This window comes from Vanessa atalanta, chromosome 16 (genome assembly GCF_905147765.1).
Source record: "Vanessa atalanta chromosome 16, ilVanAtal1.2, whole genome shotgun sequence".
NCBI classification, from domain to species: domain Eukaryota; kingdom Metazoa; phylum Arthropoda; class Insecta; order Lepidoptera; family Nymphalidae; genus Vanessa; species Vanessa atalanta.
In genome coordinates this window covers 5,798,500-5,814,458 of record NC_061886.1, presented here as the reverse complement: position 1 = coordinate 5,814,458, position 15,959 = coordinate 5,798,500, and the positions used below count along the sequence as shown (strand labels likewise).

The 15,959-nt window shown below is 32.3% G+C and overlaps 1 protein-coding gene across 2 annotated transcripts in view; it reads left to right on the top strand.

The window, feature by feature from the left end:
• Positions 1-7,824, top strand: part of LOC125069915 (synaptotagmin-15-like) — a 75,796-nt gene extending 67,972 nt beyond the window's left edge. For both annotated transcript variants that reach the window (XM_047679531.1, XM_047679530.1), the window contains exon 12: positions 7,482-7,824. In XM_047679531.1, coding sequence (XP_047535487.1) covers positions 7,482-7,609 — 128 coding nt within the window. In that variant the 3' untranslated portion in view covers positions 7,610-7,824. The remainder of the gene's footprint in view (positions 1-7,481) is intronic.
• Positions 7,825-15,959: the final 8,135 nt, after the last annotated feature.

The following is a 15,959-nucleotide window of genomic DNA, read 5'->3' as shown; positions in this document are numbered from 1 at the left end:
CTTCTGATTTAATCTTTATTTATTTTCTGATAATCTTTGATTTTTTTTACCAGGAATTACTAGTGGACTTTTATACGACTTTTAAACAGTTTTTTCATCCTATGCATCTGTTCGAGATTATGGCGGTAGTGGCAGACTCCCGTACACATACCACTGTGATGTTCTAATGGCAGGTCAACATCCACAGACTTATTTTGTTTTGTGAAAGTCTAAAAATAATAATTACAAGACCAAACTGCACTTTTGTGGCGAATAACACTGTCTCCTGCTTTTTAATCATCAATAGGTCTACAAATACTATTTTCATAACATTTATACGCGATCTTTTTATGAGTTAGTTTTTTTTTACTTGTTGAAGGAGTGTAAGCGGGATTTTTTTAACCGATTCCTAAACAATAGGATCTCAGTTCGACTTAATTGAATTTTTGAAAATCATTGTTTTGAAATTAATAAGAATAATTCCAAATAATTGAAAATGAGCCGAGATGACCCAGTGATTAGAACACGTGCATCTTAATAGATGTTTTCGGTTCAATGCCAGACAACCAGACAAGCACCACTGAATTTTCATTTGTGTTAATAATTCATTTCGTGCTCGGCAGTGAAGCAAAAACTTGTGAGGAAACCTGCTCCAAACCTTCTCCTTGAAGGGAGAGGAGGAAATTTAAGGGCTGATAATGTAGGAATAATTTGTGTACATAGTACTACATAAACTTAATGGAAAATCTTGTTCATGGATTATTTTAAGAGTTTACGCAATCTAGTTTTAGCCTAATCTAAATACGTTGATTAGAAGACATTAATCTAGTTAGTAACTTAATAGAAATTCGCTCGTCTCTGCTGTAACCCCACCTCTGTGGATCCGAATATCCTAAATTTGAACAGAATTTCAATCTCTCGATGAACTTGGTTAAATGATTTGACTCAGTGTCAAGCAAAGCAAATTAATTTTATATATATATTATAAGTAATTCGAAAGATATATTTCAATTATTGTTATTAAACCAAATATCCCTATTATTATTGTACCTATTTGCTTTTTTTTATTAAATTAAATATAAAATTTATAAACGTACTTTATAAATGCAATAGATACAATGAGACGAAAAGAGAACTGCGAATAAGAGGCACTTTTATCGCAATAAGGAAAGAACAATTTAGACAAATCAGACGTAGACAAATTTAATCTAAATTACAATGTACGTTAAAAAACAACTTAATAATAAAACATTTCAGTACATTTGTTAATTTCTGTTTCGTATTTTAATTTGACGCAGTACGAAAAACAAGATATAAAGGACAGATAGAAAATATTTTACTTCATAATATCCCGTAAATTAAAAACTTTTTTATTAAAATGTATACCGTTTTTTTTTTTAATATTCATATCATCGTCAGTGTATTTATTAACTTTTCCCTTTATCGCAGTTGAACGGTTAATTTCATTATTATTAACGTCGTTCACGTCATCAACTCAAGTTTATCTTCTGAAAGGAAAATAGCTAGGACGATATAGGTCACCTGAGTTAATGATCTATTTCACAGATTAGGTATTGCAAATGGTTTCTGTGTAACGGACCTCAGTGTACTCGTGGTATTTTTTTTAGTAGTCTCATCGCTTCTATGTGTGAGTAATGTTTAATAGGATTACATTTTTAATGTGTCGCTACTTCAAAGTAAATTGAAGTAAATATCTGCTGGATAAATGCCTTGCCAGTCCTAAGGATTTTTTGGATACAGGTATATCACTGATTATTATCCAATATTTCCGATTTCGTAACGTTGTCTTCGTACGTAACGTAAGCCATCTCAGTTTTACTTGATTTTTCACAATGTATGATCTCTATTTGTTATACAAAGATATTCACAATATAAATAAATGTATAATGATGGTATTTAATTTTTTTATCGTTAGCCTCTGTTTTAATACTTATATGTACACCTTTTTTATTCATTAATATTTATGATTATATATAAAAGTACACTAAATAAATAAAAAGAATTAAAACAAATTATAAATACATTATAGGTCAATAAATAAGTTTTATGGAGAGATGTATTTTTCCGTACATCACAATTATACAACAAAGAAACGATAAGAACTTAAAAACTATATGTAATATATAAAACTAAGAAAAAAGAAAGCTTTAAAAATGGAACATTAATATGCTTAGCAAAAGCTCTCATGTTTGAGAAAAAAAGGGTAAAGGTAGAGCGTAATCCAAGACGCAGCTTAGTAGTAGATTTATGTATACATAGAATCGTACAGCAAGTCTTCTAAGTCAAACAAATTTCATATTTTAAAACATCATCTATCTTCCATGAAGTTTACATAACGTCCATCGAGAATGAAGATAGTTAAAAAAAAAATTGCTTAACTATTGATTTTTGTCAAAATTAGTGTTTTTTTTTTAATTCATATATTTAGGTAGACTGGCAAAACCCGTAGAGATTGGCACTGTAAGAAATATTAGCCATTCCTGACTTTGCCAAGGCTACCAACTATAGGAACAAATATATTACTCATATATTCCTCGTTCCTGTATTTACACTTACTCACTCACCAAGCGAACCGGAACACGGCAAATATTACTATTTATATGAGATATGTACCCAAGCGGGCATGTAGGTACAAAGCCTTACCACAAAGTTTTTCCATCGGGTTTTTAATATAAGACCGTACTTAAATAATATCGTAAAAAATGACCTCATAAAAAGACCTTATCTATTAACAAACCTTACGAGAAAAGTCTCAAGTATGCACGTCACGTGGGACGTAAATAACTCACTTAGTTCCCCCTATTTTAACTTTGTCCCATGTGAATAGGATCTTTTTATGGGAAATAACATTATCAATCTATTTAACAGCCCAAGACATGTTATAAATATTCGTTTAAATACAAAAATATAACAATGAATTTGTGATCATAACGTACTATTATATCATATATGTCAGCATAGTGAAAACCCGAAGTTTTCACCGTTAAAATTCATAGGACTTAAAAATAAAGTTAATTATTGCAGAGGTTTAATGTCAGCGTGTCGATAAAATTTCATCAATATGAACATTACAAATAAATCACGTTAAACACATATCGTTAGATACATAGAACTTTCTAGTATATATATTTAATGATTATATAAAAATGGCCTTAGCACATATACAGAAATGAAGATTCACGAAAGATTTTTATTACAACAGATACACCGACATCAGTAGGAACTAATATGCTTTATCCCTTGTGACTGTAATTACCCTAGCACACTCATCTTTCACTAGCACACTCAATACAAATTAGCTCTATTTGACTGCAGAATAATTGATGAGTAAGTGGTACATACCACCCACCCACGTGGGTTACACAACGCTATACTATCCAACCAAGTTAAAATCAGGTATGCGTAATAACTTGTAAAATTATATTTTTAAAATATTTTTTTATAAATCTCCAAAATTATATTAATAAATTATATATAATAATAAAAGAGAAGACTTTTACTTGTTTATCAAAAGGGTTTTATTATCATATGTAAACAAAATTACTATTACGTTTCGCGTTATATGTACATCTATTCACTCGATAAGCCCCCCCTCCCCCTACGCTAAATTGTGCATTAGTAGAAGTGATGCTCATACTTACGAGATATCTTAGTGGGCGTGAAATGAATAATATAATAAAGACGGCATCACACATATTAGATTATATTTGTTAAGGCACGCCGATAATTTAATATACAGGGTGCTCTTTAATGAACAGATCTATACCGGTAATTTGTAATTCGCTTTTGTTGCTTCACTATAATGTTCGCCCAGACCATCTGCCTTTTTTATCCGAGGCGTCCTTTGGAAAATATACTAAATCTAAGCTTACACCAGAAGATGTAGCGAATTTTGGAGGAGATATTTGTATCATCATCCTCCTGCCCTTATCCCAATTTTACTTGGGGTCGGCGCAGCATGTCTTCTTCTTCCATACTTCTCTGTCAGACGTCATCTCACAAGTAACATTCTTTCTAACCATATCGTCTTTCACACAATCCATCCATCGTTTCTTGGGTCGTCCCCTACCTCTATATCCATCCACATCCATACTCAAAACCTTTCTCACAACATTGTCCTCATTCCTCCGCATAACATGCCCATACCAAGACAGCCGGTTTCCAGATAGCTTCTCGGTTACCGGTGCCACTTTCAAACTTCCTCTTATGTACTCATTCCTTACTCTATCCATTCGCGTAACACCACACATTGCTCTCAGCATTCTCATCTCTGCCACATGCAATTGTCTTTCAGTCATCCCTTTTATAGCCCAACACTCTGATCCATATAGAATAGCAGGTCTGATCATGGTCTTATAGATCTTCCCCTTAAGTCTAAGGGGAATACGGGGGTCACAAATTGTTCCCGTAACCTGCCGCCATTTCATCCACCCTGTGTTAATCCTGTGCTTTACCGTTCGATCTATTTCGCCATCGCCTTGAATGAGTGAACCGAGATACCGGAAGTCGGAGCAGACTGGAAGGGCTACGCCATCAAGCGCTATGGCTTCAGGACCGGAGAGACCGCCGAAATCGCAGAATATGTATTCAGTCTTCGTTCTACTGATTTTCAAGCCAACATTCTCCAGTTTCTGTTGCCAATCTTCCAATCTATTCTGGATCTCAGGTCCATCTTCACCAACCAGTACAATGTCGTCGGCAAAAAGCATGCACCAGGGTGCCTCCTCCTGTATGTTCGCCGTTAGAGCGTCCATAATCAGCAGGAAGAGGTAAGGACTTAGAGCCGACCCTTGGTGCAACCCTACAGCCACACTGAACTGGTCAGTGTTGCCGGCAGACGATCGGACGTAGGTACACGATCCCCTGTACATAGCACGGACTAACTCCACATACTTCCCAGGCAAACCTTTCTCTTTCAATGCCCACCATAACACTTCACGAGGCACCCTATCATAGGCTTTCTCGAGATCAATGAATACCATGTGCAGGTTCTTGTGAGCACGTCTGTACTTCTCGCACAATTGGCGGAGTGCAAAAATAGCGTCCATTGTCCCTCGACCTGACATAAACCCAAACTGATTTTGGGCAATTTCACTCTCTTCTCGCAATCTTCTCTCTATTACCTTCTCCCATATTTTCATAGTATGTGACATGAGCTTTATCCCTCTATAGTTGTTGCAATCCTGTATATCCCCTTTATTTTTGAAGATGGGCACTAGCGAACTACTGCACCATTCTTGAGGGATGGTTTCTTCATGCAACAACTTATTGAAGAATAAAGTCAACCACATACATCCGTCAGTCTTTAACACCTTCCATACTTCAACTGGTATGTCATCTGGACCCAAAGCCTTCCCATTTTTCATACTTTTGACTGCTGTCATTATCTCATCCATGCTTATTTCTCTTACTAATCCCTTATTTACTTGTGCCTCTTGGAGAATACCATTCCAGTCATTCTCTTCATTCATAAGCTTTTCAAAATAAATCTTCCATCGCTCTTTTATTTCCTCATCTCTACATAACACCTTACCAGCCTCATCTTTCATGCGTTTGATATGTGTTATATCTCTCGATCGTCTTTCTCTCTCTTTCGTAATTCGGTAGAGTTCCTTCTGGCCTCTAGGGCTGTCCAGTGAGTTGTACAACTATTCTTGTGCCTTAGCTCTGGCCACTGCTACCGCCTTCTTTGCTCTCCTCTTAAATTCCTTGTAAACTTCCTTTTTTTCATCTTTTAAACTTGTATTCACATTTTTTACAACCTGCCATTCTTTAAATGCCACTTTCTTCTCTCTCAGTATATTTTGCACTTCCAAATTCCACCACCATGTATCCCTATCTATCAGACCTTTTCCTTTCGACTCTCCAAACACATCCTTTGCGACCTTCCTTATGTGCCTGGCCATCTCATTCCAACAATCATCTACCAATTTCTCTTCCATCTCATTCATTTCTATAATTTTCTCCACTATATGGTTCCTAAATCTACTAGCACATTCATCATTCTCTAACATACGCCATCTTGTCTTTGGAGGGGGCCGTATTTGGCTGTTTCTGGGGGAGACACTTAATTTAACATCCATCACCACAAGCCTATGTTGGGCGACTAATGCTTCGCCTGGCAGCACTTTACAGTTTTTGACACAGCATAGACTCCTCCGCCTCACTAGGAAGTAGTCTATCTGTGTCGCGTGGTGGCCACTCTTGTAGGTTATTAGGTGTTCCTCTTTTTTCTTAAACCACGTGTTTGTTATAGCCAGGTCGAAGGCACAGGCAGCTTGTAAAAGTGTCTCACCGTCAGCGTTCCGGTTTCCCAATCCCCACCCACCATGCACTCTCTCATATCCATCATTCTCTCTTCCTACATGGCCATTAAAATCACCACCCACGTAGACTTCCTCGCTATCCTGTATATTCATCAGCAGGCAATCAAAGTCCTCCCAAAACTTTTCTTTCACGCTCTCCTCACAGCCTGACTGCGGCGCATACACACTTACTAGATTCAGTGTCATGCCGTCCACAATCAGTTTAATCGCTATTAGTCTATCATTCGCTCTTTTTATATCCACCACACATTCTTTTAACCTACTATCTAAAACTATACCCACACCATTTCTCTTGCCATCACTTCCACAATAAAATAATTTATATCCTTCTCCGATTTCCCTAGCCCTTGCACCCTTCCACTTTGTCTCTTGCAGACACGCTGCATTTATCCGTCGCCTTTTTAAAACATCTGCTAGCTCTCTTCCTCTTCCAGACATCGTTCCTACATTCCAACTTGCACACCTCAATTTTAACTCTCTCACACTTCGAGCTCGCTTCTTACGTCGCACCCGCCCGTTCCGGTGCGACAACCCTTGTCCATTTCCCACAGGAGCCGGGTGCTGCCCCTGCGCGTCGCCTGTGGGGTACGCCCTAGCCCTATCACTCGAATGGTTTTTAGTATCCAGGAGGAGATATTTGTATATTGGTATATTATATTTAAAAGGATCTAAGTTTATTTCTCCAATTAAAGTCGATTATATTCATATATTTTATTGTCAACAATTATATTCCACCATAATGTCAAATCCTTCCAGCTTATTCTCCCGTTGCCATAGTTACGTAATTAAAGTAATTATGTGACTATGGCCAGTTATAACTTATGAATTAGAAACTTATTAGTGTATATTTTACATAGTATAAAATAAATACATCATAATATAATATCTTGGCTAATTAACCTTACATATTGTTATATACAAGTATGTAGTCGTAGTTTCTACTGGTTTAGTCTGATGAGATGACAAGCTCGAATTGTGTATTCTTGGAAATCAATATATGCATAAAACGTATACGTCACAGAAAAACATTTTATTAGATTCTAGATCTAAATTGTAGGCAAAACATTGTTCATAAATCGGGTACCTTATTAAATTAATTTAAAAAAGGTTAAAACATGCACATTTCAATATATTAAAAAACATTAATATTTTCAGATCGCCTTTTAGGGAAGTTCGTGCTGGGCTCGTATATGTTCGCACGAGGACGCGCCTTGCAGCACTGGAATTCAGCGATATCAAGTCCAATGGAACAAGTGAAACAATGGCATCCACTCACAAACTAGATAACAACCACGCCCAATGACAACCGATCTTTTAGATGTAAGTTACAAGTACCTAACCTCACGTAGGTGCCGATAGACGTTGGAAGATTTTCATTTGTGAGTTTGTAAACTTTTAAATTATATCAAGATCAACTCTCAATTTTTAACCTTTGTCGAACGTTTTTTTTTTTTAATAACTTAATCGTTACGATTTGTATTGTAATATTATGAAACTCACAAACGTATTTATATGAATGTATTTTTTACGATGCGTACAGACATCCAAGTAATTAAAAAATAATAATTGTTCGATGATTTTAATCAATGACAATTTTCTTTTCCTAAAGCAACAAAATTTTAATTTCTCAAAAATTAGAAGCCTATGAAGGACGTTTGTCAAACGTATTATCAAAAAACCCATTCCATGCATGCTGAGTTATCTCATCGTATAAATGTCAAGGATAAATGTCAGGGCATCGACGTGTGGTTCAATTTTCTAGTCGACTACGTCACGAACAGCTACGAATTCCTAATTGCTAGCCCGATTTCACTTCTGGGCATGTCTCGGAGCGCGAACTGTGCCAACGCAATTCATGCATTTTGTTTATAGTTCATGTTGTTTGTTATAATTAATTATGTTACATAGTAATTATTGTATTAGAATTAGTAAATTACGTTTTAAATGTTGAATGCGTATATTTAAATAAATCTATTTCCACATTTATGTTATATTGCGCACAATTTTAAAACTATATTGATTATATCACAATAATCATAATTTTTTTATTGAAGATAATTTTAATACTATTTACACATATTAACCATATTTATTTTTGTCAAATTTTAACTTTCTTTTCATGAACCACTATTCCAAAGTAACTAAAGCATTTATCTTAGTAGCTTAAATAATATTTTACGTATCCATAAAACGAATGCATCAGATTTTATATGCCAGTTTAATTTATTACCAATAAATCATTTAAACATTAGGTGGAAATTTCCGTCTGAGTTTCGCTGACTATCAGATCCAGCAGAATAGATACGGATGAGAAGTCGTCCAGGCAAATAATCGATCTTTTTACTTGACTACATATACCGAGAACACGAATGTGCGAATTCAGAATGAATTCATCGTGCTAGGCTGCAATTATCTGATCCAATAACCTATAATACGATTTTAACGTAGGTTTAACTCAACTTTCAAAGGATTTAATAGTAGAATGAAGGGAAATCAAGCATTATTCTAGTTTCCAAAACGAATTTAAACTTAAACACAAGAAACTTTAGAACTAAAATATCTTTTACAACCACCATGACATAATTAATGTGTAAATATTTTCGACTGAAACTTCCAATAGCTGTTCGTCGTAGTTGATCATATTTATTTATAATTTAATAAAATTACAATATCAGATTATTACATATTAAAATATAATAGATATATAAGTTTTATTTATTAATACATTTTTCGAAAATATCGCTATTTAACGGTTAAATAAACATTTTGTGCATCTACTTTGAAATAATTGTTATTTGTGTTATCAAACTCAAATTATACTATAATATAGGTACAAATATCTTATAATAATCAAAATTTTATCATATCTACTTAAAACATATGATGTAACAGATAATATATTACAGAATAAAATATTAATATATACAGGTATCAAAGGAGTTTATCAATTTTATTGTGAAACAAATACTTCTTGTATAGAAAGTCATCATTATATTTACAATATATATTTTTAAGTTATCTCTATTTTTATATCTACAATATCTCATGTATATATTTGTTGTATAAAAAACCTTTATGAGACACTACAAGTATTAATTGGGATTAATCTGTCAAATGTCACAAGCAACAAGACACCGCGATCAGGGGAGATATTTTTATACAGTTCCTAGCTAGCATAACCTTTTTATTTTATAAAACAGTTTTATTTTTGATTTCGCACGAAGAGTAAGCTCTCTTTTTATTCTCTCTCTTCGCTCTTTTTTTATTTACAACATCTAATGTAATAAACAATTTTACTGACAATTTTGTCGTCGAAAAATTTGGTGGTTACCAAATTTTTGGTGTCATTCTTTGAGGTTTCCCAATAGATATTTAAATATATATATTTGACCTTAGCTTCCTCTACAGTTGTTCTTCCGTAATTTTCCTTTCAAAACAACTTGAGATAATAATTATTATTTTATTTTTATTATAAATTTCTATTTATTTGCTATAAATTTTAGTTAAAATAAGTCTTTTATAAACCTTAATAAATACACTATTTAAGTAAATACAGTGATTATCGTGGCAAAGCTTACTAATGTATGTAGTGTCGATATGATTTATTTTTAAATATTGAATATACATATATTCACCCTTATATATTATATTAATTAATTTAAATTAACAAAGTTGTCTTGTGATATTTTTTTGTCATTCTTCGTTGTTGTGACCACAACATAATATAACATATAATCATTAAATAGGATATTGTGATAAACACCAATCATTCTAAATATTTACTTACATTTTAAATATATTAAATATTCGATAATTAAATATAATATTATATCAGATTATATTATAATATTGTATGTAGTAGTTATACATTCAATATTGTGCAAACGAAGAAATAAATGGTGTAACGCCAAATTGGCTGCAAATTCGTCTTTTATTTATCATCCTACCTCAAGAATAAAACTACCCTAAAATTAAAAAGATATTTTTTTATGATAGAGGTTAGCGCATGGAACAAATGGGACACCTGATTGTAAGTGGTCACCACCGTCCATAGAAAATGGTGCGGTCAGAAATATTAATCATTCCTTACATCACACAATTCGCCACCAACCTTGGAAGCTAAGATGTTGTGCTACATCATGTGCCTATTGTTGCAGTCACACTGGCTCACTTACCCTTCAAACCGGAACACAATAATATCTACTATGCATTGCTTGACGATAGAATATATGATGAGTGGGTGGTAACTTCTCAGACGGGTTTGCACAATGCGTACGTTAGAATATACGTTATAGGTATATTTGTATACTCTATGAGATCCAGTTGTAGCATTATAATTTATTATTATCTCCACAATAAATTGTTGTAATATAATAATTTATTGTTTAGGATTAATTTTAAAAACCTTAACCAATATTCGTACTAAAAAGGGCTTATTTTGATTTCTAAAACAATGTAAGTACGTCAATTAATTAGCAACACCACCTACTCTGGCGTTTCGATTTTCAAATTACTACACCGACGAAGGTTCGCCGTCAGAATATTGAATAGCCAATCATTGTACAGTCGCAACCAGCTGTTCGTTAAACATATGTGTGACGCAGTAAAATTATCATTTTCATAGGGTAATTTTCCAAGTTTTCCATTATAGTTATCGGATGTACGTGTTGCAAAATTTCTGACGTATTAGCGTATATATTACGTGTTAGCGCTTTCCTTCGCATACAAGAATAGAAATCTAAATATTATTTTTGTATGACGTCATAATTATTAACATCCAAACCAATGGAATAATATTTGAGTATCGTTGTATTTGGTCAAGAAAAGAAACGGCAACTTCGAGTTAATCAATTGTATAGATATTTAGGGTTTCGTACCTCAAAATGAAACACGAAATTTTTGTAGGAATACTTCGTAGTCTATCAAGAACCTTTTTCTTAATAACACGTGGAAGTATCATGTTGAAATTATCGAATACTCAAGTCTGTAATCCCTTGAAAAATCAAATTTTTTATGCTTCATTTAATTTGAACACTCACAAGGGAATCAAATTTTGGGTACTTCCCATTAACCTAGAATCATGAAATTTGTCAAGTATGTCATATAGCAAAAGAAACTTAAAAAAATTCTGAGGGTTTCCAATATTTAGTCACTTCCTGCTAGGAAATTTGTAGTGTTAGCTTAGTTTTATTATATACTTTTGAATTCGTAGAAGTATTCTCTTATAAATAAAATAATTTCGAACATTAATTCACGTCTTTTGAAATTGTTTTGTTTATCTTACCTTCTCAATATTGTCGCCGTAAAAAATCGTTTAATCTTTTCTTTATCATATTTACTGACTCAAGCTGAAGTTAACTAGGATGACAAATATGAAAGTGCATTTATTAAAAATAGACTAAGCCGAGTCACGTGTATAAAGAAATCTGAAGGAGGCAATCTAATATAGTACACTTAGTGAAAGTTCTTAGAAGATGAGCTAAAGAGTCTAATTAATAAACGAGAGGTGTCGTGGGACCCGAGTGGAACGAAGATGCTTTATCTATATATTTTGGATTTAATTACAAACACGATAAAATAATTTAACAACGTTTGAGAATAATGAAATGACAATGACGAATTGTTATTAAAAATCTCGATTTAATTAAAACAATACCAATAAATAAATTACATACATACATACATACATTAACCGCCTGTAAATTTCCCACCGTTGGGCTAAGGCCTCATCTCCGTTTGAGGAGAAGGTTTAGAGCATATTCCACCACACTGCTCCAATGCGGGTTGGTGGATACACATGTGGCAGAATTTCGTTGAAATTAGACACATGCAGGTTTCCTCACGATGTTTTCCTTCACCGCCGAGCACGAGATGAATTATAAACACAAATTAAGTACATGAAAATTCAATGGTACTTGCCTGGGTTTGAACCAGCAATCATCGGTTAAGATGAACGCGATCTAACTACTGGGCCATCTCGGCTCAAAAAATAAATTTAAATAAAATTATTAAAAAATACATATATTATAGAAAGAGACAGAGAGAAAGGGAAAGAAAGGGGCATAACGTTTTTTCCTAACGTAGCGATTTCTGCCAGTTCACTCAACTGTAAGACGGGTAAAAGTTATTCGTTCCAAAAAAAATATGGAATTACTTTATATAGAACTGGACGCGATATGTCTACATCGATAAATGGTATAAAGCTAAGTTGTTATCTGTGTCGGTTCGTCAGCTTGGTTATTCTAAACTACGTACTCGAATTTGATATAGTTTTCACTTTCATTCGATAACTTAATTGCTTACGTGTATGGTACATTCTAATTTGAATATCAAAATACTAATTTACGGGTCTACTTTATAAGATTAAGTCATACATCAAACGAGTATACTACTGAATTATTGATTGTAAAAATAAGGAACAAAATGTGCCAAATATATTCTTATGCTTACCCATACAGTAAGTAACTCTTATTAAAATAAATAACGAATAGATGTTAAGTGTTTCCTGTAAAAAAAATTATAACGCACGCTTAGCAATTTAGATCAATACTAACATTTACACATATTTGAATAAGTGTGGAAAACCTTCACGTCTGGATCAAGAGGTGTATTGATACTGTACAGGCGGGGATCGCTTGGCTCGATACACCTTATTAAATGTACAAAACCCTAATTATTGCCATGCGAAGCTGCCACCATACGTAATACAGACGAGATTATTTTAATATACTTTTTTTTTTATAATATAGGTAGACGTACGGGAAAATGAATCATGTATATTGTAAGCGATAAAGTAATATCTACTGAAAGAAATTTTAACCATGGGAATTGATATACTGGAATACAACTATACTAAGTATTGCTGCTTAACGGTAGAATATATGATAGGTACCCAAATGGGCGTGCAAAAAGTCATACCTCAAAGTAAAATACACTTAAAAAAACAAAAAAAAATATTTCGATAAATATATTTATATAATTTGTACAATAACGCGGTTGGGTCGGTAACGGTTACATATTTATGAAGCTGACTGGAAGTTTTGGCATACATATACTTTGGACATTCTATATATTATAAATAATATTTCTTTTTCATTTTAAGTTTTTGATGTCAATATTTTAGTTTTTTTTTTGTAATAATTTTAAAGTATTGCTATTTATCTTAAGCCGTTTTAATATTTATTTTAACCCGATTACACGATTTTTTTACATAAAAATATAGAGGTATACAGTTATATAAATTTATAACTTAAAAGCATGCAGGCGACGTAATCCTTGTGTATCTTTGATCCTACGCGATGATCTTTCCAGAGTTGCTGTATATTGTTATCTAGCCAGTAAAAAATAATAATATAAGAACGAAAAAACAAAACATGGGAAATGACAGCACTTTTAAAAAACTTTAATAGCTCACTATTCTGGTTCTCGGGAAAACTAAGATTTTTTCCTTTTTTATTGTATTCCATTCCATCCAAACAGTACTCTCTTTTTCTAGCGCTGTTTTGAATTCCAAAGTATCGCTTATATTTCTTCTCATACAACATCTTTGTTCGTGCGAGTAGTTTACTAATGAAACTCTTTGCTTTCATTTTAGATGTCACGCTCAATCACTCGGTTTTATTTTAAAATGCTGGCATAGTATTTATTAGTCGTCTTAACAAAACTTTAAATTTTTCACTTACGTATAATTCTCTCGTTTCCCTCGTTTCATGACATTTGAAGCCGAATGGTGTATTTTCGTTCGGATCTCGGTATATTGGCTATATTTTACCGTTGTGGATGGATCATGAAAATCGTGTCCGATTGGTGTTGGGTCGATAACTTTATTATAAGAAATTATCAATATTTGTCAAGTTTAGTAAGATAGTGTTTCCGTGTCTACGTGAGCGTACAATCGTGCGTCTTGTACTCGATCGACTCGAACCGTGTGGTGGATTGAGGAAATGGAGAATATAATATGTTTGCGAAAAATCACACTTCAATATTCCTATGGTCATTGGATAGTCTATTTACTTTTGCGGGTTTATGAAATATAAATTACAATATATATAATAACAATATAAGAGGTATTGTTAGGCAATAATAAACACGAATTACGATACCAAAAGAAACGATAAGATACAAATTTCGATAATTTAATTTTATAATACTATATAATATAATACTATATATTTGTTTTTATATTATTTATAATATATGAATTGAATATCAAAGAAAGTTATTGCTTAAGAATTACTTTAAAAACTGACTACAAGTAAAGATTTTAATTACTGTAACTTTATGTAAAAATATGCTAAACAAAATAAACTTAACTTGAATTCAATCAACCACCACTTTAGTAGTATAAAAACTCGTTCATTATATTTAATTAGATATAAAAATTATGCTAAACTTTTAATTTACTTAAGTGGATACAATTAATCTTTGTCAATAATGTTGTTAGCTTAATGTATTAATATTAACACTTAATTATAGTTTTATTAAAAAAACTACAATTTACTAGTTTTTATTAAATGCTAATAAACGAAGTTATAGTTTATTTTAAGAAACCTGCTTACATATTTTATTCAAATTAAATCGCAGTATTCTTTGCAAAATCGAACTTAGGAACGTATATTTTTGAATATAAAACTTAGACAATTGTATAAAACATAAATTAATACTTTTTTCCTTAAACTTAAAGTAAACTCTCTCAATAACGATAAAGTAAACTCTCTAAATAACGATAAAGTAAAAATAAGCAATTATTTTTATTAAAATCTGACATTTACTAAATTTATTTTATAATAAATGATTATGAATAATCTTTCATCTTCTGCAGATTCATAATACATAGATTGACAATCTTTTTTTCTATTACCAGGCAGTAAAAATAAGCATCATTTGAGCATATTCCTGTTTGTTTCTACAGTTTGGTTTTATTAAGATTTAGGAATTAAAGACCAAGTTAAAATATTTACTTAATATATATGTCGAAAAAAAGTTGAATTAAGATTTTTTTTATTTTTTTCGTACGTGCTGGCAACGTCAGTATGACGTAGAGAAAACGTGATAAAAAAAGTGTCATAGTTGATGGAATATCGAAGAGAAATATATTACGAACGTGAACGAACAGACTTAAATATTGGATATTATTATGTGTGATAACAGCCTAAACCCTTCGATATATATATATTAATTATTGACTGTCAAAAAATCTGCCACCGCTTCAGAAAGAAATACACTTCAAGAACCGGCGAAAGAACACTGTTTTTTTTTTCAAAGTAAATCCTTTACTTTGAAAAAAATAACAGTGTTCTTGATTTAAGAATTTTATGATTATGAGAAACTGAAACAAAACCCAAAAACAAATATTGTTAAACAAACAATATCAAAAACATATATCATATATCATGGGTCTACTGAGCTCATATAAACGGTATGGTCACTGTCACGTCGATATAGTTTCTGAGGCTCCACACTATATTTTTTATTTATTTATAATTTGCTGGATTTTTCTTTCAAGATTTTCTCAACACAGAGTTTAGTCCTTAGATTAATTCAAAAGTCAATATTATTTGATAATTAGTCAAAGATTAAATTTCCAATAATATTGACTTAATTAATATATTAATCAAGTTATAATAACAAAAC